The sequence below is a fragment of the Atractosteus spatula genome, chromosome 9, assembly GCF_055471065.1.
Source record: "Atractosteus spatula isolate fAtrSpa1 chromosome 9, fAtrSpa1.hap1, whole genome shotgun sequence".
Taxonomy (NCBI): Eukaryota; Metazoa; Chordata; class Actinopteri; order Semionotiformes; family Lepisosteidae; genus Atractosteus; species Atractosteus spatula.
The window spans coordinates 50,627,450-50,653,762 of record NC_142714.1 but is presented as its reverse complement, the minus strand read 5'-3'; the positions used below and the strand labels follow the sequence as shown (position 1 = coordinate 50,653,762).

The 26,313-nt window shown below is 44.7% G+C and overlaps 1 protein-coding gene across 1 annotated transcript; it reads right to left on the bottom strand.

Moving 5' to 3' along the window:
• Positions 1–6,422: 6,422 nt before the first annotated feature.
• On the bottom strand, positions 6,423–13,913 carry cd40lg (CD40 ligand). The gene is made up of 5 exons (XM_088925694.1): positions 13,663–13,913; positions 10,647–10,784; positions 10,111–10,150; positions 9,866–9,928; positions 6,423–9,230 (listed from the first exon to the last, which is right to left on the bottom strand). Exons 1-5 carry the CDS (start codon positions 13,834–13,836, stop codon positions 8,863–8,865), a joined length of 783 nt encoding a protein of 260 aa, XP_088781820.1. The 5' UTR covers positions 13,837–13,913; the 3' UTR covers positions 6,423–8,862.
• Positions 13,914–26,313: the final 12,400 nt, after the last annotated feature.

Below are 26,313 nucleotides of genomic sequence, written 5' to 3'. Positions count from 1 at the left end.
CACATTTTTGAGGGGAAAAAATGTTTATAACGCGGTGGATGTCTTGTAGCTAACCTTCACACATCCTGTGTTAAACACCCCCACGAAGTAAAAACCGAGTTTGGCCCAAAGTCCAGAATTTGCAAACCCAACTGAAAACAAATGTCATATTTGTTCGAACGTCTACAAAAAAAATACTTTCACTTGACAAAGTCGCCGAATGGAAGCAGAGGGTGCGTTTTTTCTTTTCGCAGAGTTGCGTACACACACACACAAAAAAAAGTTTTGACAGGAAAGAATGTATTGTGATAAACATATCCTGTCAGCAGGGCTCGGTGCGGCTTAGAAATGGCCACGATGCACAGTAAGTGTTTCCGTGTGGGAGGGCAGGGTGCTGTGGAACCGTCACTACATGCCCGGGGATGAGCGCGCTCTTCGGTTCCTATGACTGTTCTAAATGTGCCCGTGCTTGGAAACACGCGTGTCAGAGCGCTGAGCTCTGTCGACCGAAGATAGATATTAAGGAAAATTATGTAAATAACACCCGGCGTGCTATTGTTACACAGATAATAGCTCGGCCTGCTTCACCGTCGTGGGGAACAGTTCGTTGTATCTTATTTAGATACGAAGGATAACTCAAAAGGTTTCATTTTAATAAAGTCAGTGGACTGTACCTGCAATCTCACCGTCCTTTCTCACAATATTTTTTTCACAATAATGTTTGCTGTCCAGAAGACCCCTGTGTCTTTCCTACCGCTGTGTATTGTATAATAAGCGTAACGGTGCAAGACTTTTAATAATCTCTCGCTATAAAATGTACCACATGGACTGCGGTCGTTGCGGCGGCTCGCCGCCTTCCCCATGCAGAGCGAACTACGATCTTGCTTAACCAAAACCAAGGACTGGACTCAGTGGGAATCTGCTGGTCGGACGTCGCAGTGTCGCGCTTCCTGTTCGAAACATTTTGTTTTTATTTACAGAATCTGAATTGCTATGTTCGGCGGCGCCGTGGAAGTCACCCCGTCTTTAACAGTAGCACTAAGAGGGAACCACCCACACAAGCCGGATTAGGAGCATTAGGAGTCCATCTCTCTTTTAAGGGCGCTGTGAGTCAATCTACACACCTGTCTGAAGCGCGACTCGGTTTATGCCGCTGCCCTTGGCTTCTCCAGCCTCTGCAAACACCCACCAAACGCTTCAGTTTCGCTTTTTGTTAGCTGCGGGGGTCTCAGGCGGCGAGTCCACGGAACGGGCAGCGAACCTGGTTCCCGGGAATTTCCGCACAGGGGTGGGAGGGGTGGTCGAAGCTTTTAGACAGGAAACCCCCCCCACTAGTGGGAGTCGCAGCCCCAACGCGGGTGAGTGGCAGCAGCGACAAGAAAAAAAAAGAATGAATCTGAATCTGTAGGGGGGTGAAAAACAACAAGAAAGCAAAAAGCGAATAGATTTTTTTTTTATTTATCGCCAACCCACTGCCACCACACCTCACCTAGAGTTTGTTTTATGTCATTGTTTCTGATTCATGCAAGAAACACAACACTCTGTTCCGACAGGATTTAGACAAATATTTTACACTTCTCGGTTTTTGAGAACCTAAAAACAACACAAAAAAACCCCGTCTAAAGAGCCATGCAAAATGCGCAGCCTAAAACCAGACTCGGTGCCAAAATGCAAACAACACAACGTCTGAGGTGTGATCTCCGTGAACAGCGATGATGGGAGTATTTGCCTGTTGGTGGGTATACATTCACTATCCAGTCTTCAAAGTTGAACCATTTGCCTTGCTGCAGGTCTCAAGAAAGGAGCTACCAGGAGTGGGGTTCAAACCCACATGGACACATGTCCATTGGCTCGTAAGTCCGACGCCTTAACCACTCGACCATCCTGGTGATACGAGCACTGATGCACAGTCCTGATCAGTCCATGGCCAGACTGCTGTGGGATGCTCTGCCAGTCTTCCTGTGCAGCTGCACAGCACTCACAGCACTGGTGAGACGCTGCGTTTGCTGAAGAAGTGGTGGTCTGGGGCTCTCTCTTACGGAAGCGGTCAGGGGATCAGCAGAACGAGGGGAGGGGTACGGAGAGCTGAAATGGCCATTTTACAACAAGGTTTTCAGCAAGCATTTCAAACGGCAAGGAAGGTGTCTCAGATGCTCGCATTCGGGTTTGCCACACGCAAATGAATTTAGTAGGAGCATTGTTAGTGACGGTTGTAGCTGAGCAATACCGAGAGAATATGACTGCTGGTGTCATAATGAGGTCATGAACTGGGATTAGGAAAGTGTGGCACTGGGTTTCGTAGTTCACCTGACCCTATCTGCATGCCCATCTGATAACCACTTCCAAGCACTGGATATTTCATCTTTTCTGTTCATCGTGCCTACAAAGGGTGTGCTTTCACGGAACAGCTGTAGAACGTTCCCACGACGATCATTCATGACCAAGGCACACTGTGACAGTGCAGTTGTGTTAGTTTACACAACTAACGTGCGTGTTTCTTAACGTGTGTTTGCGCACATCAAAGATCAGCCGCGCGTTGGCTAAAAGGTGTTTTGTACAAAATCAAGACAACTGCAAAGGACACTAAACTGCACTGCTGGAGACATTACTAATAACACTCCTCCATTGAGATTCAGGCTGTTTGCAGGAACAATGCGATAGATTCCTCACCTATGCATTTTACTGTCTGCTTATAAATCATTTACTGTCAGTCTGTGTTCTGCGGTATGAATTCGTTTCTTTCTTAGTCAGAATGCGTTTCTGTGTGTTCACTTTCCTTGCTGGAAGAATAGAAAAAAAGACCAATGTAAAATTATGTGCTAGACATACAATTAATATGGTACAGTATGCCTCCAGTGAATTGCGCGTAACATGCAGCGTGATTTCCAGGTGTGACACTTGATGTCCACGCAGGGGGTGCTCACGGTAGCTAAGAGAGCACGCTACGGGCCCGCATTTGTGTATTAAGGAAATATGTAATGCGTTTTTTTTTTTAAATCTAGCATATTGGAATTGTAGACATATTTAGTATTATAGTCCCGCCGTCCTTTCATTTTCACGGATGATGTTTGACGTTTTGAAGGTGCTGCTTGGATGGCGCAGGAGGGAGCTGGACTGTTCCGGGCTGCACACGTGTTACAGAAGGAGGCGCCGCGCGCGGGCGAGGCAGGCCGAGCACGTGCGTGTAATGACCCCACATGAACTCCAGTCGTACGGCAGTGGAATTCGGGCAGCATTGGTAGCGATACTGGCGTGAAAATAAATTAACGAGGCGCGGCGCCGTCTTTTGCATTCATTTAACTCTCAGCTACAGGCTTTTCAGACACAGCTCAGCCCTTCCATCTCCAGCGGTTAACTTCTGTAGCCCGAGACAGCAATGTTTAAGTGTATGAGCAATAATCTTGTCTTGCACATTTCTGTCATCTTCGGGTATTTGTACAAATAAGCGCCGAGGCGTCTGTAAAGGTTAAACAATACATACTCACAAACAAAAGCTGCAAAGATCATAATCTGCATACGTAGCGCAGCGAAATCGTGCTAATTTTAACAGCTTTCAGAAATGATACCACAGGCAGTGGAGTGCGGAGGAGAGGTGCAGAGAGCTCAGAGAGTGTAGGGCGAGGTACCTTGCTGCCACTGAATTTGATTCTCTGAAGTTTTGCATTTCTTGAGAAAAAAAGGAGTTTAATCTGACACGATCGCTGAAGGCGACACATTCATTCTAACTCAGGATACATGCCATCCTTCTGAAGTAAATGTTACTGGTCAGTCCGGCTGGTTTTATACAGAAGTGTGGGAGTCGTGGCTAATATTGTATACCGTTCTCATCACTTTGGGAAACGTTCCATGATAGATATGTGTTGTTTTTTTTTAAAAAAACAATCTTTTTCTTTCGTGACTTTCTTTTCCAAAAGCGTAAGATCACTGCACTGCCTTTGCTATCTGAAATTCGGAGAAAGGGTCGGCGGTGCAGAATTCACAGCGGGCTGGCTCTCAAAAGCTCGGAAGCTCAGCCTGGCCGTTTTCACAGAATGAGACTCGGAGCCAGCAACCAGCCCTGTTTGTTGTTATGTTTGTGGTGCTGGCGGCCTCGCTTTATTGTGGTGAGAAAGAATAAACGGCGATAGTCTGCATTAGAGTCGGCGCGCAATGACGTTTGCCACACTGCGGTACGGCGCCCAGCGGAGTTTGGATGCTGGTGTTTACGAGAAGGCCGGAGGGGCCAGAGAGCGGTTCAAGAAGCGAGGACGGTCCTACCGTTTTCATTATTACTAAGGGCGTCCCACCACCTCCAGTAAGAAGTGTGCAACGAGGCTTCCTTACATTTCCGATAACGAAGAATTTCTAAAGACGTCAGAGAAGCACCTGCTTGGTTTCCTGTCTGTGATGGGGAAAGGTGCGTTTGTTGTCTTCGCTGGAATGCCAAAGTAACCCACTTTCACTCTCTGTGCGCCGACTTGGCCTTGAAACAGCCACACCTTTTGAAATGAAGCGAAGCCGCATGAAGTTTAGAATGGGGTCAGCTGAGACTTGACAAAGTTCAGTTCCTGAAGGGTACAGAGCTCTGGTTTTTGTTCCACAAAAGCTGAGCTCTCAGTTTGCTCAGTGCTTTGTAACTTCTAGCTAGGCTTTGGGGTATTTTGTAGGAGACCTCCACATAAATGGAGAAAATGTTTTGAGTAATTCACTGCAAAATATCTTTAAAGTCCTATATATGACTCTAAAGATATTTTGCAGTGAATTACTCAAAACATTTTCTCCTATATTGTCCTATATATGACTCTGGCTCTGGCTGACATCCCAGACATGAGAGTATCGAGCTGTGGCCAGCTCACACAGGCTCTTCCAAATAAGACACCAGGTGTGGTCTAAATCAGCGCTTGAGAAGGTGTGCTGTGGTGTTCGCCATCGATATAAACATTACCTGTTTCTGTACACCGCAGGGTCAGAAGGATAAGGACGGGACTCTCTCCTTGCTTATCTTTGGACTCCTTGCTCTTGGTAAGCCAGCGCGAGGCAGGAGGGCACACTGCATCTCACTGTGGGAGTCCAGTCAAGCCAGGCGCAGTCCAGACACTAATCTTACCCCTGCAGCGTCGTGCCCATACTGGCAACGCCTGACCTAGAACAGGTTTCGTTCACGACCGCTTTGGTGAGCAAAGACAAACTCTCTGCTGTCCTGAGAGCTGCTCCAGTTTCTATAGCCCTTATAATTACCATGCAGTGACACATGGACTGTGGAATGTGCCTGCTTCAGCTTTATTTTCTTGCACAAAAAGAGCTCGTTTACAGGTAAGAGCTCGTTACGGGTTATGTTCTTCCTTCTTCAGCTCGGTACAGCCACCTGCATTCTTACTGGAAGGATGCCGGCAGCCCTATAAGGGGACAGTCTGGTATACGCAGTCGATTCATAGTGAGGGAGCTGTCAGTGGGGCTATAATTGGAGAAGACACTGGAAAGTCTAGTGGGAGAAACAAGTTCTCTGGCTGATTCAGAGTGAACGAAGGCTTTGGGCTGTGTGGCTTGAGAAGCTCCCAACTTAGACATGAAACTTGAGTCATTCAGCCCACTGTAATGGTAACCGTGGAGTAATATTAATGACAAATCACTACCCTCCTCTCTTCCTGTCGAATGATTTACATCTTATTGCATACAGAGGAGATACGATGACTAAAGGTGGTAAAATAAGCATATCTAGAAATACACTTCAAAGGATTAAGAGTTGGGAAATTTGATTGTCACAGTATGACTGAATGGCTACTATTGGTTTAGGTCAGGAAAGTACTTATTCTGCTAAATGCTCATCTGATCACCTACAAGTGCTCAAAGCATGCCATAAAAATCTTGCCTAACAGCACTGTCCACTTCTTCCACTATGAATATAGTTTTAGCTATTGTGTATGCTACTGTGCATACTTCTTAAATGTCTTTTTCAAAACCAAGACCATTGTTATATTACTATTAGAGCCACTGATCTCTGAGCTGCAGGGTCTAGAGGCCAGACCCAGTTTGCATAGTCACCTGTTGGATTTCTGACCTACACATGTGGGCATGATTTCTTAATATTCAAACTTTTCCAGGAAATATGAAGGAGGACCTGACCTCCAATCTCTGACCCTCTGTCAAATCCCAGGTTACACACATGTTTTATCCTGGAATTCCCTGCGGAAAACGTGGCTGGGCTGGACACCAAGCCCTTCTGATTAGGAAAACAACTATGAGAAATACAAATGTTTCTGTCTCAGCAGCTTATCAGGCTTCTACTGTCAGAAGCTTAATTACAGACGTATTTCAGGTGGTTTACTGTGTCCATACAAACAGCCTGCAGTACACAGACTCTACCACCTGTCCCATTTCCCTGATGCACTTGTCTGGAGGCAAAACTATCCCCCCTTTTGTGTCACAATAAACTAACATTTCATAAGAGGAGAGGACACAGGAGGTTAAGAAATCACAGAAAACTTTATCTCAGATTTTTTTTCTATGAAATATAAATACATTTTAACAGGTTGAAATACATAAAAAATCAACAACGTCAGTTCCATAAATAAGTTTTTCAGTCAATAGTTCCCATACCATTCTGTTATTATTACTGAAAAAGAAATAAATTACTATTCTTATACCTGTTACACCGAAGTGCACAAAGGCAGACATTTTACATGTATTGGAGATATGGCTGTAGCCTATAATTTTTTAATATCTGTGAAGCTTGAGTATCTTTTTAAAAAAGTATATTTCAATGGAATAAATTAAACGAGGGGAAATCCAGGCTTTTACATCTGAACATCTGGGTATTTTCAGAGTACAAAGGTCACCAGGTTTCAGTCCTCAGTGTTACACAGTGACACTCTAGTTTGCTGTGCCAGCAGATTCATGATGGTTGGTCTTTATTTAGAGACAATCTGGTCAAAGTGCAATTCTCCATTCAGGCCAGAGAAGTGTGAAATCTGGTTTTGGTGATAACAGGGGAGCAACAAAAAAAATGCACAAAACAGCAAAAACATCAGTGAAAACGAGGATTTGCACATCATAAGCAATAACCTTATCGAGTATCAATTTTCAGTTTAGGATCTCTTGATGTAAAAAATGTTGGATTCATTTTTCTACAGTTGGTCAGTTACCATCCAGGTCTGTATATTCATGTTTTGTGTATTTGTACACACTTATATTGTTAATTAACAAGCTTTTGTTTACCACTCAGTGTCCTGAATCTGTAAAGGGGCAAAAATAAATTGTTACATATGTTTAAACATATGTAGGAGAGGCATTAAAACATCCGGTTACTCTTACATGGCATGTTTAATGCCTTCTAGTCTGGTACAGTATATACACTGTATCTTTTACAAAAACAAAGTTTAAATTAATTTTGGCACCATTTCATCTGGACATTTTTAGGTAAATCAAGGCTTAAACTCTTTTAGAAACTTGTATCTCAAGTTGCAGTTGATCCTGAGCTGTATCCAGATATGCAGTCTCTTTGTTGAGGATGTCAAATGATTGTACAGCATGTGAATGAACTCTTTCAACTGAAGCACAGTGCTAAATATCAAGAGTAAGTTAATTCCATAATCACTTCTCACACATTCAGTAGACGTCCGAGGGGCTGGTAACAGGAGATGTTGTGCCTTTTGTTTAAAGCATATCCAGAAACTACAGGAACTGTGAAAGTCCAAATCAAGCATGTGTCCTCCAGGAAGATCATATGCAGTGCTCTTCCTACAGTTCAGATTCTGCACTGATTCTTCAAATATTTTTGGATAAGAAAACCTCCATATGCATTGGCAGACAACCTTTCACCATCTGAAAGCAATGGAATTCTCCTTTGCGGGTTTTGTTGGCCAAAACTTAGTCTTTTTTCTGTGTGACCTGTCCAGAGCGCCAATGCAGCTCAACATACTGTACATGATTTTTGTGGATGTAAAAAGTACAGTGAGGTTGGCCTCATTCCTGCCTGATGTCCAGATTCATAAGGGCTGATTAGAACCCTGCATCCTCTTTTGAGTTACTGCAGCATCCTGCCCATGAGGGTGATGAGCTGTGTCTATTTTCCACTGCTTACATTTTATTACACTTGCAGCTGGGAGTCCCAGTCCCCTGGGTCTGGAGGCTTGGGAGTTATTCAACCAGCTCCAGAAATAGTCTGGCTCCTACTTCTAACAAGGTGCGGAGAGAACCATTGACCCGATCCTCTTCGGATTGTCCTTTACATTCGGCACATTGGGGTGACACAAGGAGGGGATGACACACATGCATTTAGATTTTATGATATCACAATAAATAATTTATTAACGTTCATTGAACATCTCCGAGGAAAAGGCACAGAGAGTATCCACGAGTGGAGGAGCAGAAGACAATCTGGGCTGTAGTGATAGAGTGAAACCAAAAACAACAAAAACACTCACGCAAAGACTTAAATATGAAAAGAGAAAAAAGTAAAACACAGAGGTCTGCGCCGAAGTGGTGAGAGCAGATTTTCAACAACCGGATCCCGAAGTTACCCACAGTGCCTCAGCTCTCCGTGGCTGCCATATTTGTTGTGGTGTTTGTCGGAGTTGCTCCTGAGAGCGAGGGCAGCTCTGCGCTACAGCTGAGCCAGAACCCCCCCCCGTCTTACTGCCGTGCTCTCAATGTGGCAACCTGCTGTGGAACATTTCAACATCACACATACAAGAGGGCACCTTAGGAAGTATCCTTTCCTTGGGCAAGCGGGCGTTTGTCCGTATCTTCATTCTTCATTCATAGCTTTACACATGCATGGCCTTGACAGGGGAAACCAGACCGCTGTCCTTGTGCAGGTGGAGAAGGAAAGGATCAGTTTTTTTTCCCTCTGCTGATTTAGTTTGGCCCACACAAGCCCAGGTGACATCATATGAGGGACGTGTCTCATACTGTAAATAATCCAAACATAGTTGAATTCTCATTGAAGTTCACCAGGCTTAGGTTGGTCACTTTAACGTAGAGATATTCATCCTTTTTAAGTTCAAAAACTCCTCCTTGGTATATCGTGTACAGTGATGGGTCTCTGCTATTGCTCAGGCTGCTGGAGGCTGTCAGCAATGTGGATTCCTGTCCTTTCCATTCCTTCATAACATTTTGGACGACAGGGGCCTTGTCTTGAGTTTTAGAGAAGGTTACTTGAGAGTAGATGTAGTAGATTCCAGGTGTTGTTATCCTTATCATGCTGCGGAAGGAGTCGAAATCCACGTTTTTCAGGAGCGAGTGGTCCTCAGACCATTGTGTGATTTTATTGCCTGGACAGAACAGGGAGAATATTTTTAGGGTAAGCGTACAGCATTTCCACACCACACAATCACAGTCATGGTGTAAAGTGCACTTTACTCCTTCACTCCAGCATAGTGCTGTAAATTATACTCTTTGTGAAATGAAAGCCGGCTTGACAGGGAAAGCCATGTGTTTTCTGCACCTACTTATGTTGGGAATTTGCTATTCACAGCAACCACATACAGCAGATACCAGCTTTTATCAAATCTAACTGTGTTCCTTGCAGCTTGTTGTGACCCCTTATTCAAACGGGGCATCTGTGTGATGTCCAGAGACCACACCTCTGTTTTTAAACTCAGCTTAACTTGGCGGGAATTACTGAGCTGCATAAATGACATCCCGATGAGCTGAATCAAGCTGAATGCACAGTAACAGGAAGTAAATAACACAGTAACAGGAAGTAAATAAGAACAATGCTATTATACAATTAATTTGGTTCTCTGTGTCGTCAGACATTTGCTTGTTTTAGAACTGAAGTTTTTAGGCTTTAACAGCACAGGGGAGCAGACATTTTATTTTTTGCCATTCTGCTACCCATCCTAGGCTGTGGACTCAGATAGTGGCCAGAAGCCAGCTGCACAGATAAGTCAGGACTGGTTCTTACCTGTGGGGGAACCAGGGTTTTTTTTCACTCTCAGGTGTGCTACTGCTGTAGTAGGTCTTTCACCTGCAAGACAAGCACCAGAGACATGAGAGAAATTCAGTACCAGCTGCTCCAGGTCGCAGATCGGTATTTCAAATAAAAATGATATCAGCCATAAACACTATGGCTGCGATGAGGAAGCATGGCTGTCTGTCATCCAGAACAAGAACTGCCGGCATCAGTAATAGCAATAACAATGAAGGTACCTTTCAGGCCAGCTTGCAGGCTTTCTTCCATTGTAGAAGCCTGAAAAGGAGAATTAAAAGTCAAATTTATTATTATTGCCTCTGTTATTTGTGAAATAACACCATCAGAAAGTCAATAACACTTACTAAGAATCAGGAGAAAGTCAACACATAGTATAGAAAATAACCCACATAGTTTATTTACCTTTTACTTCCTTATTACAATTTTACAGAAATCACTCTTCAATTCAGCAATTATTGTGGCCACATCATTAAAGTTAAAACATGTTCATTGTAAGCTGCGCTGTTCATTTTAGGTCTCTGGAAAAAACGATCATCGGTTCTTATGTCTTGATGAGATCTCCAGTCTGGTTTGTAAACCATAGGCTGTCATGGTCAGTTTTCTTCTCACATCTGTCAGAGCCAGATCTCTTCTCTGCAAGCTTTTTAGTTTTGGATCAGGTGACACCAAGATACCATGAATTCTTGCCAATTGCTGTGCGGTTTTGCATCAAAAGTGTATAAAGCAAACAGGGCCTAAATCAAGGTCAGCATACCTTTGAAAGTAAGCTCTGAAATTTCGATACGACCTTAGCGCAGTCCAGCAGTGAGGATTTGTCCTGAGTCTGAGCTTCACACTGATGCAGTCGTCTCAGCAGTATAAGGTCATCATGGTTGCTCACCAGGGTCTGGAACTGTGAGAAAACAGAGACGCACAGTACAGTGAATGCAGTAATCGACCTTCTCGTCCCCTGTGCTGTAGGTGAAAACCCCGAATGACAGTGCTCAAAAGCACGCTTAGGAAGGCATTTCAAGAGTACGAAATGTTATTTTTTTTAAACAAGCTCTTAAGAATTGAGAAGAAAGCTTACAGGCAGAGTGGATGTAACTTCAGCTGAAGGCGCTTTAACGCAAGAAAAAAATTATTTGAGTTCTGACTTTATGTGCACATATTTTTAAACACATGATAGATGTAATGACTTGCCTTTCAGAATATAAATCACAGATATTAAAGAAAAAGAGCTTTTTGTCTGCAGTGCAGAATTTATTAGACCTGCTTATCAGGGCCTGCAATGTGTTGGACAAAAATGAAGGCAGTCTTTCAGCTCTCTGTAGGCAGTATGGCTGTGAGCTCTCAGCCCTAATCTGTTCATCTCTTCCCATCCCCCAGCATGTAGAAAAGTTGATACTCATCTCTTGTAAAATTGACATTATACTTCCTGCGCTTAAAGAAATGTTTTTAATTGTTGCACGGCAATGCAGGTTCAGAGAAGCACACACACACCTGCATCTTCCTGGGTGCAGTTTGTTAACAACAGCTAAAGGAGACTTCACTCACAGGGATAACTCAAAAAAGACTATGTGTGTCAGAGCTGAAACATTCAATAACTGAGGAAGGAAAAAAAAAGATTCGATCGATTCCCTTACACAAAAGGTGCAACAACTGAAAACTCAGATCCCTGCTGGAATGCAACCATATCGGAACAATTTGTTCCATGCTGAGGATTCTCTTGGACCTAGAATAGCTCCGACTAATTTTAATTAAAATTAATTGAGAGTTATTAAGAAACACATAGACTGTGGTTTGCCCTCAGATAAACAACACGTCCCACTCGACATCCGACCACATACAAGTCTGATAAAGACTCAGAGATGTGGGCTACCGGTCCTCTCAGACCAGTGGGTTTTTGTGAGCTGTTAGTCACCAGGGGGTTCATCAAGCGACTCAAACCTATCTTGCAGCCCACTGCATCTCTGGGTCACAGATTGTGTCTATTCATTTCTGGACAGAAGGGAGATCCCTAACAGCCTAACAGGAAGAAGCAGGGTCAGAGGTGCACTTTCTGCAGTACTGCAAGAAATACATTCAAACAGACAAACATTCTTCCCTAAAATCATCAATCTTATCCCTAATTCCATCACAACCCCTTCACCGGAGGAACCCCAGGCAGGCCAGCAAATGCAGGGGCACAGGGAGCATGAGCCTGGCTCACCAGCTGGAGACAGCCGCACTGAAAACAACTGGAGACAGGCGCACTGAAAACAGCTGGAGACAGGAGCACTGAAAACAGCTGGAGACAGGCGTACTGAATACTGCTGGAGACAGGTGCACTGAAAACAGCTGGAAACAAGCACACTGAAAACAGCTGGAGACAGGAGCACTGAAAACAGCTGGAGACAGGCGTACTGAATACTGCTGGAGACAGGTGCACTGAAAACAGCTGGAAACAAGCGCACTGAAAACAGCTGGATACAAGTGCACTGAAAACAGCTGGATACAAGTGCACTGAAAACTGCTGGAGACAGGTTCACTGAAAACAGCTGGAGACAGGCGATCTTAAAGCAGCTGGAAACAGGTGCACAGAAGCAAGGCAAAGCTACAGGACCAGCCTTTCACCCAGCTGTAGGTAGTAAAGATTATAAGAAGCATTCACCAGTGACCCCTATTCACAAAATGAAATAATTTTCAAAATAAGAATTATCAGTGCTGGGAGATAAAATGTTCTGTTTTGATGGTCACATATTTTGGTGTCAGTAACAGAAAGAAAGTGAGAACACGTTGTACTGTGCTCTTCAATGAAAAACAGATGAGCCTTTTTAAATCTAGCCTCTGAATAACTATATTGCTGCATTTTTCACTTTCCTTAAACAAACGCGATGTTTCCCCTAAAGACATGTTTTAGGGGATTTTTGCAGTTATGTACCCCAGGCATAACACGGCTTTTCACCAAATTCCCTGTCTGAGTTCTGGCAACTCTCACCAGTCTGTGTGGTCTAGTGAAAATCCCTAACACTGTTCCTTCTTTTATTTTCTTGAAAACCAGCCATAGTTCAGAAGTGAAACTGCTTGTGAACTTATGAACAATCTCTCACATCAGTTAATGCACGACCCAGGAGCAAGCACATGGACCGCACAGAGACAGAACACTCAGGTGCATCACTTCGGACTCATTCTTTTAACGGTAAAAACTCTGAATTGTAAAGACACCTAAGTTGTGTAGCACTAATTTTGAATGTAAATATAAACATTATAAGAATAGTTTTTCAGTTTGTTGTTAAGTTCCTTAATTGCTTTTATATTTCGTTGATTTATTCATGTAGGATTCACAATCTTCAAGTACAGGTCAGGAACCTAGGATCTTATTCAGATCCCCATGAGAAATACCAACTTGAAGTAAAAATGTGCTTTTTCATTAGAATGGCCAATGCTTCTGAAGCAGGTAAATGTCAAAGAATGAATGGGGTGGCTCTGGTCACCCAGGACTTTCAGAGAATGTCATTCAGACTCTTTCTTCCAGAGACTCATCAGTCAGATGTCCGATAAAAGTCATTTTATTCCTTAGGGTAGGTTAACAAAAGCTGTAGAAATTCTGATTGTAACAGGCTTAATTTAGAGTTGCACCTGCTTTATGACACAGCTCTGGGAGAGGGCTTTCTTGATCAGATTTCAGTGCTGATAGTCCCCTAACCTGTCAGAGTGCGGTTGCGGAGTGGCCCTGGGTGTGATGGAAGGCTATCCCCCCAGCGGATCCACCACTGTGGCCAGAGCCGGCTAGAGCAGAACTCTCTTACCTCTTCAACCTTGCGGAACAGGTACATGAACATGATGACCGACACCACCATGTGGACCAGGATCACCGCGGACAGGAACCAGATGACCGGCCGGGTCGGGGAGCCGGAGGAGACGCGGGCCACCTGGCGGGGCGGCAGTGGTGGAGGCAGGGTGGTGTTGTAGGTGTTGATCATGGCGGCCCAAGGGACGACGCAGAGGAGACGAGACAGAGCTGAGGAGAAGTGCCTGCTTCAAAGACCCATGCAGTTCTGAGGAACTCCTCTCGAGAGGGTGGAAGATAAATGCCACTTCCTGGTTGCTCTTGACTTTCAAGTGCTTCAGGTGTCTTGTGCTGTCGTCTCACGCAAGACCACGCCACTCACACTTGGTGCTTCTTTCCGTGGATTTTTCCACCTCCTGTCATGACAGTTCCTGAGACATCACAGACCAAGTGGTGATTCACCTTCCACTTCTGAGCAGATCTAGAAGATCCAGCAAGCTCCCTTTTGTTGTGGTGACGCAAATTCAAATGTTTGTGAATGCCAAGACCTGGGAGAATCTGAAGTGACCGTAGATGAAAAGATTTTTGAAAAGATAAAAAAGCAATTTTACATCAAATAATTAACATCTCAATCCCAGTCAGACTAGAAGTACAGTGCAACAGCAACATTAGAGCCCTCTGCTTAAATATCTCTGCTGGAAATATGAAGCAGAAGAGTTGCTCCATGACAGAACACAGTTTCTGACAGTTGCTAATAGAGGCGCCGAGTTTAGGAAGGTTTACTTTAGGTGCTTATTTTATCACACGCTGAGTTGTGTGATGTTCTCAGCAAGCCTAAAATAAAATTGCTTCCTGTGCACTGCAAAGCTTTTAGCAATTGAAAAATTATTTCACAACTGGGGGTGGGGAGTAAATTGCGCTGTGATGTAAAAAAGCGTAAACAAAGTTTGAAACAACCACAGATAATGTCAGAGACTGCCGGGCCTCTTTAACTGTCTTCCTTCTGTCTTTTAGAGACTTACGCCTGTCACACCTCATTGTTACACTCATTGTTGTCTTCTTCTGAAGCTCCATTCACTTTGGAGATAAAAACTCTGTATTTGATTGCTGTATTAGTAATTCATTTAACACACAAAAACAGGACATTTAGAAAAAAACGTGTAATTTCTGTGAAAAGCATAGGTCACTCTGGGACAACGTTTATGTGTGCTGTACGTGGTTCCTGTGGTATAACTGCATGCTAACTATTAGCACTGCTGTTGTTGCTGTTACTTAATAAAAAAGTTCTGTAACAATACACTGAACACACACTTAAAAACCCAAAGCAAACTAAGCAAAAATATTGTAATGCACACGGCCACCAATGCAGGTTATTCGAGCTGGCTTACCAGCGCAGTGACGTCACCGCCCTTCACTGTGAACAGCAGGGACCGCAGCCGCCGGGCTGAGGGGAGATCTCCCTTTAGCTCAACTGGCTGGGTCCCTGTTGAGTGACACTGGAGGCCCGGGTTTGAGTCCCCACCAGTGGGGGGGCGACCTGAGGCAGCAGCGGCAAGGGCGCATACCCATGTGAACCCAAGAGCGCTACAATATATTTATTTTATGCCTTTATCCAAAGCAGCTGACACTGGTACCCATTTACTCAGCTGTGCATTTTGCTACACCCATTTAGATCAAGTACCTTCCAGTGCCCCACCTGGGCCTTGAATCCATAACCTGCTAGTTACAGGGACAGATCACTGCTTCCTGCACGTCCACATGTAGATGCAAACTACAGACTAGAGCAGGAAACAGATCTGGCTGTGGAGTCTCTTGTGGAACAGTTTGCGTCTGTGTGTCTTGGAAGGGTTGGGAAGTTATGTGGACCATGGCATTCATTAAACACTCTAATGTAATAATAAGTTTTCACTAGGAATAACAACAGAATAAAGCGTCATGAAAGGATTATGGAGTGAAAATCTGGTTTAACATGCCTGGCTGAGGGCTGACCTCCCCACCAGAGGGCAAGGAGGCCAGGACCCCCACGCAGGGTGACCAAGGGGCAGCTGCAGAGGGGGAGATGGGGTGGAGGTGGGATGCAAAAGGCGTATGTGGGTGAGAGATGGGGATCACGTAGGAATTTATAGTGTTTTAGGAGAGCAAAGGACATTGGGAGCGATTGCCAATTACTGACGGGTGAGTCTCATTGAACTTGTTTGTTGTCATCCCTCCCGAACTTTCGTTATAAACTCCATACAATCAGCAGCACTTGGAAGTCTCACACTTTTATTGTCCTACGTGGGAAATTTGCTTTGCAGGCAGATAGAAGACATTATACATCACACAAAACCTTTCCATGAGCACCGGGCTGGCCTGTCCCTGCAGAGCCTTGGGTACAGTAAGGGTGATAAGGTGCCTCAGGCTGCAGCTAAGCTCCCACAGTCTGCTTCATTAACATAGTGTGAGGACTTGCTATGGTTACTCCTGTGAAGAAGAGCTTCAGGAGCTTTTCCAAACACGATTATGCCACCTACTGGTGTTATTCCCTCTGATACGTATTTCTGTAAATCAGTTCAAAAATGGTAAAGAGATGTTCTTGTACACAATCTAAGTGATTCTTACAGATGCAGTCATTTAGCGAGCGCAAGCCTAACTGAACCATGTAACAACTTTCAAGTTATGACTGTGCATGACAGATAGCAGGATGAGCATTGCATTAACACTCCTGGCACTCTGACTCTGTGCCCTGTGTGGCTTCTCTCCTGTCCTTCTCCTCAGTGGCTCAGCTTCTACGTTTAAGCTTTCATTAGAGGACAGTGCCAACTGCTCAAACGTCTGGCAAGGAAAAACACAAATTAAAATGTCTCCCTCTTCTATTTAAGAAGCCCCTGGAGGAAACCGTATTTGTAAACAGTGAGATTTATCTGTAAATTAGCTCCTAGTGAATTCTCTTCCACCACACGTCTAATCATGGTGTCCTCATTCAAACTTTGCTGTGTGTCCCGGGGATATATAAAATTGGATCCCGATTCTGATTTTAATTTCTTCATTTCCTTTGTCCAGCTGCTCCCAAAGCCCACGATTATTATGACTACATCGTGAATGATTATTTCCATTAGTGTTTTTAAAATACCCTTCAATATTTTAAAGTGTGTGGGAAGAGGGCAACATTGACATTAAGTCTCTCCAGTCCTGTTGTGAAGCTCATGCTAGTCAGACATCTTGACTCTCAGTGCAAGTTTGTGAGGGTCTGTTTTCCTGAGGTGCTGTATAAATGTGTGACTTTTGTGGTTACAGCGCGAATGACAAATCCCCCTTTCGGTTCACACGCCTGGTCTGCTTTCTCGCCGCCAGCCAGAGAGGAAGGTGGGTCACAGTACGATGTATCTACTCCCCATTCATACTTATCCACAAATGAGGTGTGCAGCTGGTCGCGGTCTGGGGTCAGACACACTCAGGTCAGTCTGGCAGATCAATAGAATTAAAGTGCAGTGTAGGCACCACATCAGTTTTAACAGGTCATTTTCTAGCAACAAAGGTAACCTTGTAGCTGTATCTGCCTGGGAGCTCCGTTAATGAACAAATATTAGCCAGCAGCCATATCACCCTACAACTCACAGCTGGCAGCCCCCTGAAGCTCAGCAGGTGTGAGCCTGATCTGTACCTGGATGGGAGACCTCTTGGGGAAAAACTACGGCTGCTGCTGGAAGAGGTGTTAGTAAGGCCAGCAGGGGGCCCTCACCCTGTGGTCTGTGTGGGTCCTAATGCCCCAGTATAGTGACGGGGACACTATACTGTAAAAAGGCACCGTCCTTTGGGTGAGACATAAAACCAAGGTCCTGACTCTCTGTTGTCATTAAAAATCCCAGGGGGTTTCTCGAAAAGAGTAGGGGTGTAACCCCGGTGTCCTGGCCAAATTTCCACGACCTTAACCAATCATGGACTCCTAATAATCCCCATCTGTGAACTGGCTTCATCACTCTGCTCTCCTCCCCACTGAGAGCTGCTGTGTGGTGAGTGTACCGGTGCACTCTGGCTGCCCTCGCATCATCCAGGTGGGGGCTGCACACTGGTGGTGGTGGAGGGGATCCCCATTACCTGTAAAGAGCTTTGAGTGGAGTGTCCAGAAAAGTGCTAATAAATTGTAAGGAATTATTATTGTTTACAAATATGAACCTATTTGGAATCAGTTGTATCAGGAGGTCATATTGCAGGGGCAACCCTGGAACCAGTTCTGTGTAGTAGGGCAGGGGATCCTGGTCCTGGGACCCCCACGCCTGCTGGTCCTCATTCCAGTCGAGCTCTTGGTTGCACAATTTCACCCTTCATTGACTTAACAGGAGAATTATGCTGAGTTCTTAGAGTGTTTTCAGCTCATAAACGTGTTGGATGCTGCCTTTTAACTATTGCATTTCACAAGTGACAAAAAAATTCCCCAAAATCTTGTGTTGGGAAAAACAAAACTTGCAGATGTTTCTCAATGAGCAACTTCTTAGTAAAATTACGGCTTGAACTAGGTAACGAAGCTGTGCAGCAATGACACTAGCTGGTGGGTGTCTCTCCAGGACAGCACTGGGAACCCCTGTCCAAAAGTACTGGAACGTTATGTTACTGTTAGAGTTTAATTTCTGGGTGAAGAATAACAGTAGTTAAATGTACTCAAACACACAGATCTAGGTTGCAGTGTGACCTCTCCAGAACCAAGGGCTGCATTGTTAAAGCACTGGCTGGCTTCTTGTCCAGCCCTGGCACATTACTGCTATAAAGATCCAGCAATGATTGTGTTGTTGTTTAGCGTAAACTAAATTCCTGAAGCCGAGTCCCAGGGCAACTGGCAGAATCACTCCCATCCTGCACTAACCTACTCTCCCTGTGGTGAGCACCTCCCAAGAGCTAAGTTAGGTCACAGACTGGCATGCTTACACCACGTGGTTTCACTGCCCTGCCACGGTTAGCTGTACCTCACCACACATGCTTACAGCTCACTTTCCATAGCCTGACTCTCCTTGACTACTCCTATGATATGACACATACAGCGAGGGGGTAACACTGCGCTCACACAGAGCTAAAACCCTATAGATTTAGATTAGATACAGCACTACAGCAAAGGAGATGTCTCATCCTACTCGTCACAGTCACTGTGCCTGCGAAACCCGAGCCCGGAATTCAGCAGAAATCGAGGTGTGAACTCCAGCCCACAATCCTTCCTTCGGCACTGTGAGAGAACGGCGAGCACGTAATGGGCGTTGCGGAGAAAAGGCAACGTGTGTTTGCATGGGGCTGCTCAAGACCCAGGGGTGAGAGGAACAAGCCCTGCACTCCGGAGCTGTGCAGTGGTCATGTGAGGAGAGGAGCGGGTGGGGAACGGGAGGTGATAGTGTCCCGCAAACCCAACACAGCCTGCAAACTCAGCAGTTCCCCTGCCAGGACTGTGAAAATGATTCACTTGCGGCTTCCTGTTGTCTGTATTGCTTTGCATTTATCACTACTATCTTTGTCAACCTAACCTAAATCCCCTTGAATGAGCAAAACCCCCTTCAATGTGCGAACATCGATTCTGCCAGAGGTCCGTGCCACGAGACAAGACGTGGGGTTTCTGTTCAGGGGATGAAGGAATAATCACAAACTCAGCACTCAGAGGCCTGATTTGTGACTAAAGGCACAAAAAAAGGTTTTTATGCACTCACTGTGATTACCACTGTCATTCTGAACTTAATTTCACACTGTGTTGCCCAGATAGTACTTCCATTCTGCACCAAGGCAGTAAAATGCCTTAGACATCTTTTTTTTTGGGGGGGGTGGCTGTGCCTGATGCTTAACTTTTGAATTTCGCTGAATTAAACTGAATTCATTCACTGAATCACCATGTGCATGAAAAGCGGTATGTTCCGTAGTGGACTTTTGGATGCGTTAAGGGGAAACAGTGAGCCGAAGCCTTCCAGCGTAGTGAAATCATGACATCAAGTCTGAATTTGCATTCCGCCTGACTGAGGCAAGGAGTGGCTGAGGTCACCCGCGGTGAACAGAAAATGTGATGTGGTACAGCAGTCCCAAACGTCTTTTCAGGCTCTTTTGATTATTTTCAACCGGGAATGGAAGAACTCTGACAAAAAAAAATGATGCAAGGAGTCCAACCTTCTCTTCGTTTTGCATTTTTACCAGGTCTTTCCTTTTCGTGACGCAGCCCTGGTGTTTCGAAAGGGATTTCTTGCTGGCGAGGTTGAAATTTCTGCTCCCCTCAAACTTTCCACAAACCCACGTTTGCTGAGCGCAAAGCTCGGGGTGTCAAGCTGAGACACTTAACGGAAATGCTCAGACGAACTGTCTTCTTCACAGCCTGCAGATGTGTGCTCGGTTTCCCTGGCCGAGAGCAGGTCTTTTTTGAAACGCTTCCGAACGGAGAGCAGTATGACTGTGCCTCCCTACACCTGCACACTCTGGTGGGAAATACCTTTCTTCAACCACCTTCACACCCCTGAGTAAACCCGGGGGTGGAACGAGGGCATGAAACGCTCAGTGTGTTCAGACTGAGTTTTCTTTTAGTTTAAATCTAAACAAAACTGAAATGATTTTGTTGTTTGCTTGCCTTTTCATTACATAGTTTTTTTCAAAACTCCATGTCACAGTGATCATGTTTCAGAAGGGCACAATTCATTTCAACCAAACTAATGTGTTAAAAGCACGTGTGTTCAGAATAATGTCATGAATATAATTACACCTACAGAGGCATTTCAGTGAGTTACGCTCAAATGTTACAAACTCCATCAGTCTAGAGATTTTCCCAGGTACATTATATACACAGGACATTGTATTTTATATTATCTGTTGCAACATTGTTATTACTTCTGTATTTTCTATCTCATCTCATGGAGTTTTGTGGCACAAATTCCACATTTCTACACAAATTCCATGTGACTCACAAAGGGTTTTTTTCTGGCTGATTTTCCAAAATTAAGTGGGAAAGAAAAAACAAAAGCAATCAATTGACTTTCACCCCATGCTACTCCCATTCCTCGCTAGGTGTGCACCTTCAAACCTTTCCCCTTGCCCAAAAGAAATTCATAAAAATGCTTTTTATGAGCATGTGTGAGTTGTGGGTTCACAAGGAATAATCCCTCTTTCATGTCGAGTGAGCATTAAAAATCTAGCACCGCTAGAAATTTAGTATTGCAACAGCCAAAACACTCTGATGCTTTAACTACACCTATTAAAGATAACAGTGAAACAAGGTGAATTTGGGGTTGTACAGGTATGTATTTGTGAGTGTATGTGACACAACTGTAGGTCACTTTTGATCTACTCAGAGTATAGTGTATAGGGTATAGTGTGCAATCAGATACAGACATCAGATTCATTGTATGTGTTACTACACACTAACAAAAGAGAAACAGCTGAACTGGTCAATATTGATCAAAGTCTGACATTTGTCATCTCTGTGTGGTAATGTGGCTTTCCTGCTCCGTAGCATCTGCTGGCTTCCTATCGCAGCAAACAAACATTTTGTAAAGCAGTGAGATGTGTGGTTCAGTAAATCTTGAGTCAACCACCCCTCTGTGGAGCAGTGTACAAACATGCACAATGAACATCCCCCGTACCGCATTCATTACATGAACAAAATGGTCGGCACTAAAAATAGTTCAAATACATTATTACTGGAGTCTTAATGAGGCAAAAGCACCCCATTATTCTGATGGCTAGTCATGCATAAGCAACCTCCAGTGAATTCCTTTCTTAGCTGAACATAGTCAGCACTTACTGTAATGAGCAAAACTGCAATTTTGTGAGAAAATGTATTGAGCACGTTGAATATTGAGTTGAAATGTGTTTAGTCCCTGTTTTCTGTATTTGATCAAAATGGGTTATGGCGTATACCTAAGGCAAGCTAGAAGGCTTCCCTGAAATATTTTTTTCACGACACGAATTTTTATGTACCCATTCGCACAAGACTCATATAATGAGAATGTTTTTCTCTTAAAGGTAAGAATGATTAAAAAAAAGAAAACTGTTTCAGGTAGTACAGCTTTAGATCATACAAACTGTACTAGAGCACAAGATTCTTGTATGAAGTCATCAGGCTCCCTTCAGTGCTTGCTGGCCCCTTCTTGACTGATGAAAGCAAGGCCGAGTTGCTCACTTCCAGAAGGCCAGAGCTCACTTCAGCTTCCAGCTCGTGTGTGGAAAGCCTGGGCAAGGGCAGAAGAATTTTCTCTGAATGCTGGAGGAATGGAAACCTTAGATGGGTTTCTGGTTAATTACAGGGTATGCCTGTAAAAGGAATACCAAAGCCTTTTTTCAGTTCCTTTTTGATTTTAATGAAATTCTGCTGAAATGTGGAATTGAAATCTCTCTTGCAGAAGAAGCTTCTGAACTGGCCTGAGTGGGCTGTGGGGTTTCAGATTAAGAGGGGAAGTTTTACGCCCCTCCCCGACTGTCCCAAACAACCTCTGTTTCTCTAATTCCTTGTACCAACATGTCATCCAGTTGCGATCCAGATGTGCTCAGACTGAGATTGCATAGGCAGCCACTGCTGAAGCGTGCTGCTGATATAAAATGAAAAGGCAATTGAATTGAAAAGGTTAGCGTAACTTCCCCCTGCACTGCACAAGTGACCTGATTTTGTGACTTACGTGGAGAGCTTTCTCGTTACTTTGTGCAATGAATTGTAAACGAGAAGTGCAAAGATACTAATCGAGGCTATCTGTTTATTCTTTTCTTTTTTGTGTTGATAAGGGAATAATGACCAGTTTCACAGAAACACACTGAGCTCAGCACCAAGACAGTATACAGTGTCTTTACCACTCAATGGAAAAATGTTTAAATAATTAAAGCAAAGTTTCAGATACCATCAGTACTTGCTGTATATTATATCTTCCCACATTCTTTCAGTCTACCAATCTATAATGATGTGAATAATAGGCATGATCAGATGACACAGGTTCCACAGCTCAAAAACGTCCTCAGTCTCTTAGTCCATCTGCGTGAGGGAATCTGACCAGCTGCTTAATGTCCAGAACAGTACCAGCAGGTCAGCCTTCGGTCCTGGCCTGGCCTTCTTGTCTCCAGGTGATCCTACCATCCTCACAGCTCCCAGAGCAGGCCTCATTCCCAGTCCGCAGCCCCTGGGACGCACTGCAGCAAACAGCAGGTCAGACAGTACAGGTGTGAGCAGCAGCCGAAGTTTATAAAGCTCTTTATCACGCTGAGAGATCGCGTGCGGAATAGAAAGAGACACGTAAAGTGCACGTCTGCCTACGTGTGCAGGGATGTGAGTGGTGGAAACAGAGGCCGCTTGTGTTCAGCTGTGACCTGAGGAGAGCGAGGGGGCTGTCTTGAAGCGGTCCGGGGGGCAGACTCAGTGGGAGGACATCTGGCTGGGCAGCCTCCACGGAACAGTGTGGAAGAGCCTATGAACGAGCACGAACTTTTGTGCGACGTTTTGTGCAACAGTTCGTTTCTCTCAAAGTAGTTTCCTTTTGGAAACTGAAAAAGAAGGGGGCAGCTTTCTGAAAAGTTTTTTTTTTTACTCCGTTAAATGTCCCACTCAAAGTCCTGGTGGGTGCAAAGCTTGCAGCGAGGAGCAATTAAACACAGGGAGCACATACTGTACTGTGCATTCGGATGAATCCAGACTCCAGGCTCAGCGCCGCAGCTGTGTCTGTCCCTGGTGTCGCCTGGTGATCATCATTCGTGCAGGCAGGCTCACAGTGGGCCCATGTGGCCCCATTAAACCGTGGTGCACAGGTGCCCTGGGCTTTCCTCGTCTGCTGTTTAGCAAGCAGTGGTTAGCGGCCACAGAGCTGGTGAGCACTGATGCCTCTCATTCATCTGCTAGCTTGTGTAGACTCTTGCTGATCTGTTTTCCCCCTCACACCTTGGTTTGCAAAATGAACCACGCGCAGTGTGTTATTCCAACTAGCTTCGGCTTAAGTTTCTCCTGATTTTGTTTTTTTAATTAAGAATGTGCAGCTGTACTCCTGTCTAAGCAGCTGTTAACAGCCAACGAGTTTGCAGAGGTCTTGTTGGTTGCATTTCAGGATACACATCTAGACGAGGCCAGCTCTGAAACTGGGTTATATCAAATTAAATATCAAATGTATCCTGCCTCAAACATAAAACTGAAATCCATTATCCTGTGTTGAGGAACTCCGCTGGAATGAAAAAGAGAAGGCACTGGTTCAGCCAGTGCCACAGTGAGGAATCACAGCTCAGAAGACGGGACAACACAACCTCTCTGTCTATGTGCTCTCTCTGACAAAGCCAGCACAGCGGGACATGGGGTTCGGTATCGGACCCGCAACCGGAACCGGGGAAGAGGAAAACGCGTTACTGCTGGGAACAGCGGAGAACTGGCATTCGCTGATCAGAACAGGGTGAGGGGCTTTGCTGGCGCTCGGGAATATTGCAAATTACGTTTTTGGTTGTGTCCGGTTCTCCTTCGAAAGTTGGTTTTCTATGAGTGTATTTCACAGCGTGGTTTTCCACAAACATTTTGTGCAGAATAATATGATGTAGATCATTCTTATCTTAACGACAGCAGAATATACATATATAATTTAAAAAGTCAATACCAAAGAGGCACACATTCAGGCGAGATTTGGCATTATAAAATCAGAATCAGAATACTGCCCCTGTGTGGCCAATTCTATGTACTACAGAATTGATTTAGCTGTAGCGTTTCGACAAAATGGAAAAGAGCAGCTCTTTGCCAGGTTCTGTACCAGAGCCGTCAGCTGTGCTCGGTATAAAACAAGTTTCTCAGAATGCACCGATGGATTGCTCTGGATTGGAAGGGACATTTTAATGTGAAGTAGCTCTCTTTGTACGCATTAACTATATATTCCGCTTGTTCTGCACAGCAGGGGAAGTTCCCTAGGAAATGCTTTTTGTTGTTGTTAATCCAGTGGGGATTGTGGCGTCACTGTGCATCAGATTTATTTTCATACCCGCTTTGTCAAGCCACTACTCTCTTACATCCCTCACATTTTTGAACGTTGGGGGCAAGATCAGCTCGCAGCTCTGTACTTAATCCCCAAACTCCTTGCGGTTGAACCGGCAATTTTGAACTACGCGTTTCGTTATTATGGAGGCACTCGTGTTTTTGTCACGGTGGACGTACCGTGGGGAAACACCTGAAAAGAGGTCAATCTTGGCAGTAGCTCTTATTATTTCCTCTGCCACGTTTGACTTGAATATCCCACATTGCGGGAAATTGGAGACAGAGTCTTTCACCCGCCGCTGGACTGCAGGTAAAATACTCACGGCCTTTCAGCGGCACGTATGAGTTGATCTCTCATGTCAGGAGGGAGCTTCGTCTTTGTCCTAAAGCTTTACCTAGACCTAAACGTTGAGAAGAAATGTGCTGTACATGTACATTAGGACGGAAACTAAGAAGAGTCGGAAAACCTTCACGTGCGCTTTTACAGAAGGTGCGAGAGATATCAAGAATGGTAACTAAGACTGATAAACATGTTAAGACTGTATTATCAGTGTTTTGTCATCAATTACAACGGGGAGGTAGACTCGTTGTAACAAACCTTGTTCTATTTTGCGCCTTAAAAGGCGTTCATTTATAAAACGCCGCAGGAAATGCGCCCGCCTTATTTGCGTGGAATTCTATATTTTGGAAGAACAGGCTAGAATACAGGTATGTGAAAGTTAGAGGGGTGTCTCTGTGTTGTACAACAAACAGAAGATCTTATCCTTCCTCGGCAGCGGGAAATAAACTCCAAGGAATACAGCCCACGGCCGCCTGCACAGAGTCACTTATTAGACTTCGCGCCCGCAACAAATGAGCCCTGCGTGTTTTCTGGGCTGTCTGTCTGAAGAACAATACCAGCAGTTGTCTGGGCTACCCGTGTGACCGCTCTGGTCGAAGATTAAGGATGCTTTATAGGAATACTTGGAGACTTTCCGAGCTTGTTACTGCTTTTATGAGAGTCGTCTTGCTCTGGAGAAATCGGGTGGTATGGAGTCGCTCGTAACGCCACGGCATCATAAGCTCAGCCGTGTTCTCCCATGAGAGGTGCATCCTTTCGGGATGTGTTTTCGGCTTCCATTAGGGAAGCGCTATACTTTCCTTGTGTGAATGAAGTTGAGAGCCGTGTCCCACAAATAGCGAAACAGCGCCATCGTCTGTGTGCGTTAAGACATGCAACTGTATGTAATTTTGTTCTGAAGTTACTCAGCAGAACCTCTCAGTGCAAGCACATTCCTGTACTGGATACATGCCTATTACATATTTAAGGAAGCTGGGAGCTGAGGGCTATTAATCAGCACCTCAGAAAACAGCTGCTTTCACGTTTTAGTAAAAGCAGATTGAAGTGTAGCTCATGATGCTCAAACTCCGTTCATCTGAGACTAATTCCTCCAGCGGTACTTTTACACTGGGTTCAGGCGCCGAAGGATGTGGGTGTTCAGCAACGTTACTATCTGCACTTAGGGGGGAAAAAAAAGCAGAAGTAGTTCCCATAAAGAGAGCAGTGGTGAAAGCAGGGTGGGTTTGTCCTCTGCATCCACTCTCGGAAGAAGACTGAGCCATTAAAATGAAGGAAACGGGGGTGGTGGTGGGTGAGGGGGGTGTTTTGATGTCCTACCTGACCAGCTTTGTTCCAGTTTGGTGTTCATGACCCAGGTGACCTGGCTGTTGTCCTACCTGAAAGGAAACAGTTAGGTTCTCCTTGAGCTGCAGGTG

Excerpts from the sequence above, each read along its gene's own strand:
- cd40lg (XM_088925694.1), bottom strand. The coding sequence starts at position 13,836 with ATGATCAACACCTACAACACCACCCTGCCTCCACCACTGCCGCCCCGC. Across the intron at positions 10,151-10,646 it reads TTCAGAGCTTACTTTCAAAG|GCTTCTACAATGGAAGAAAG; the intron begins GTATGCTGACCT and ends TCTCCTTTTCAG. Across the intron at positions 9,231-9,865 it reads AAACCCTGGTTCCCCCACAG|GCAATAAAATCACACAATGG; the intron begins GTAAGAACCAGT and ends TGTTCTGTCCAG.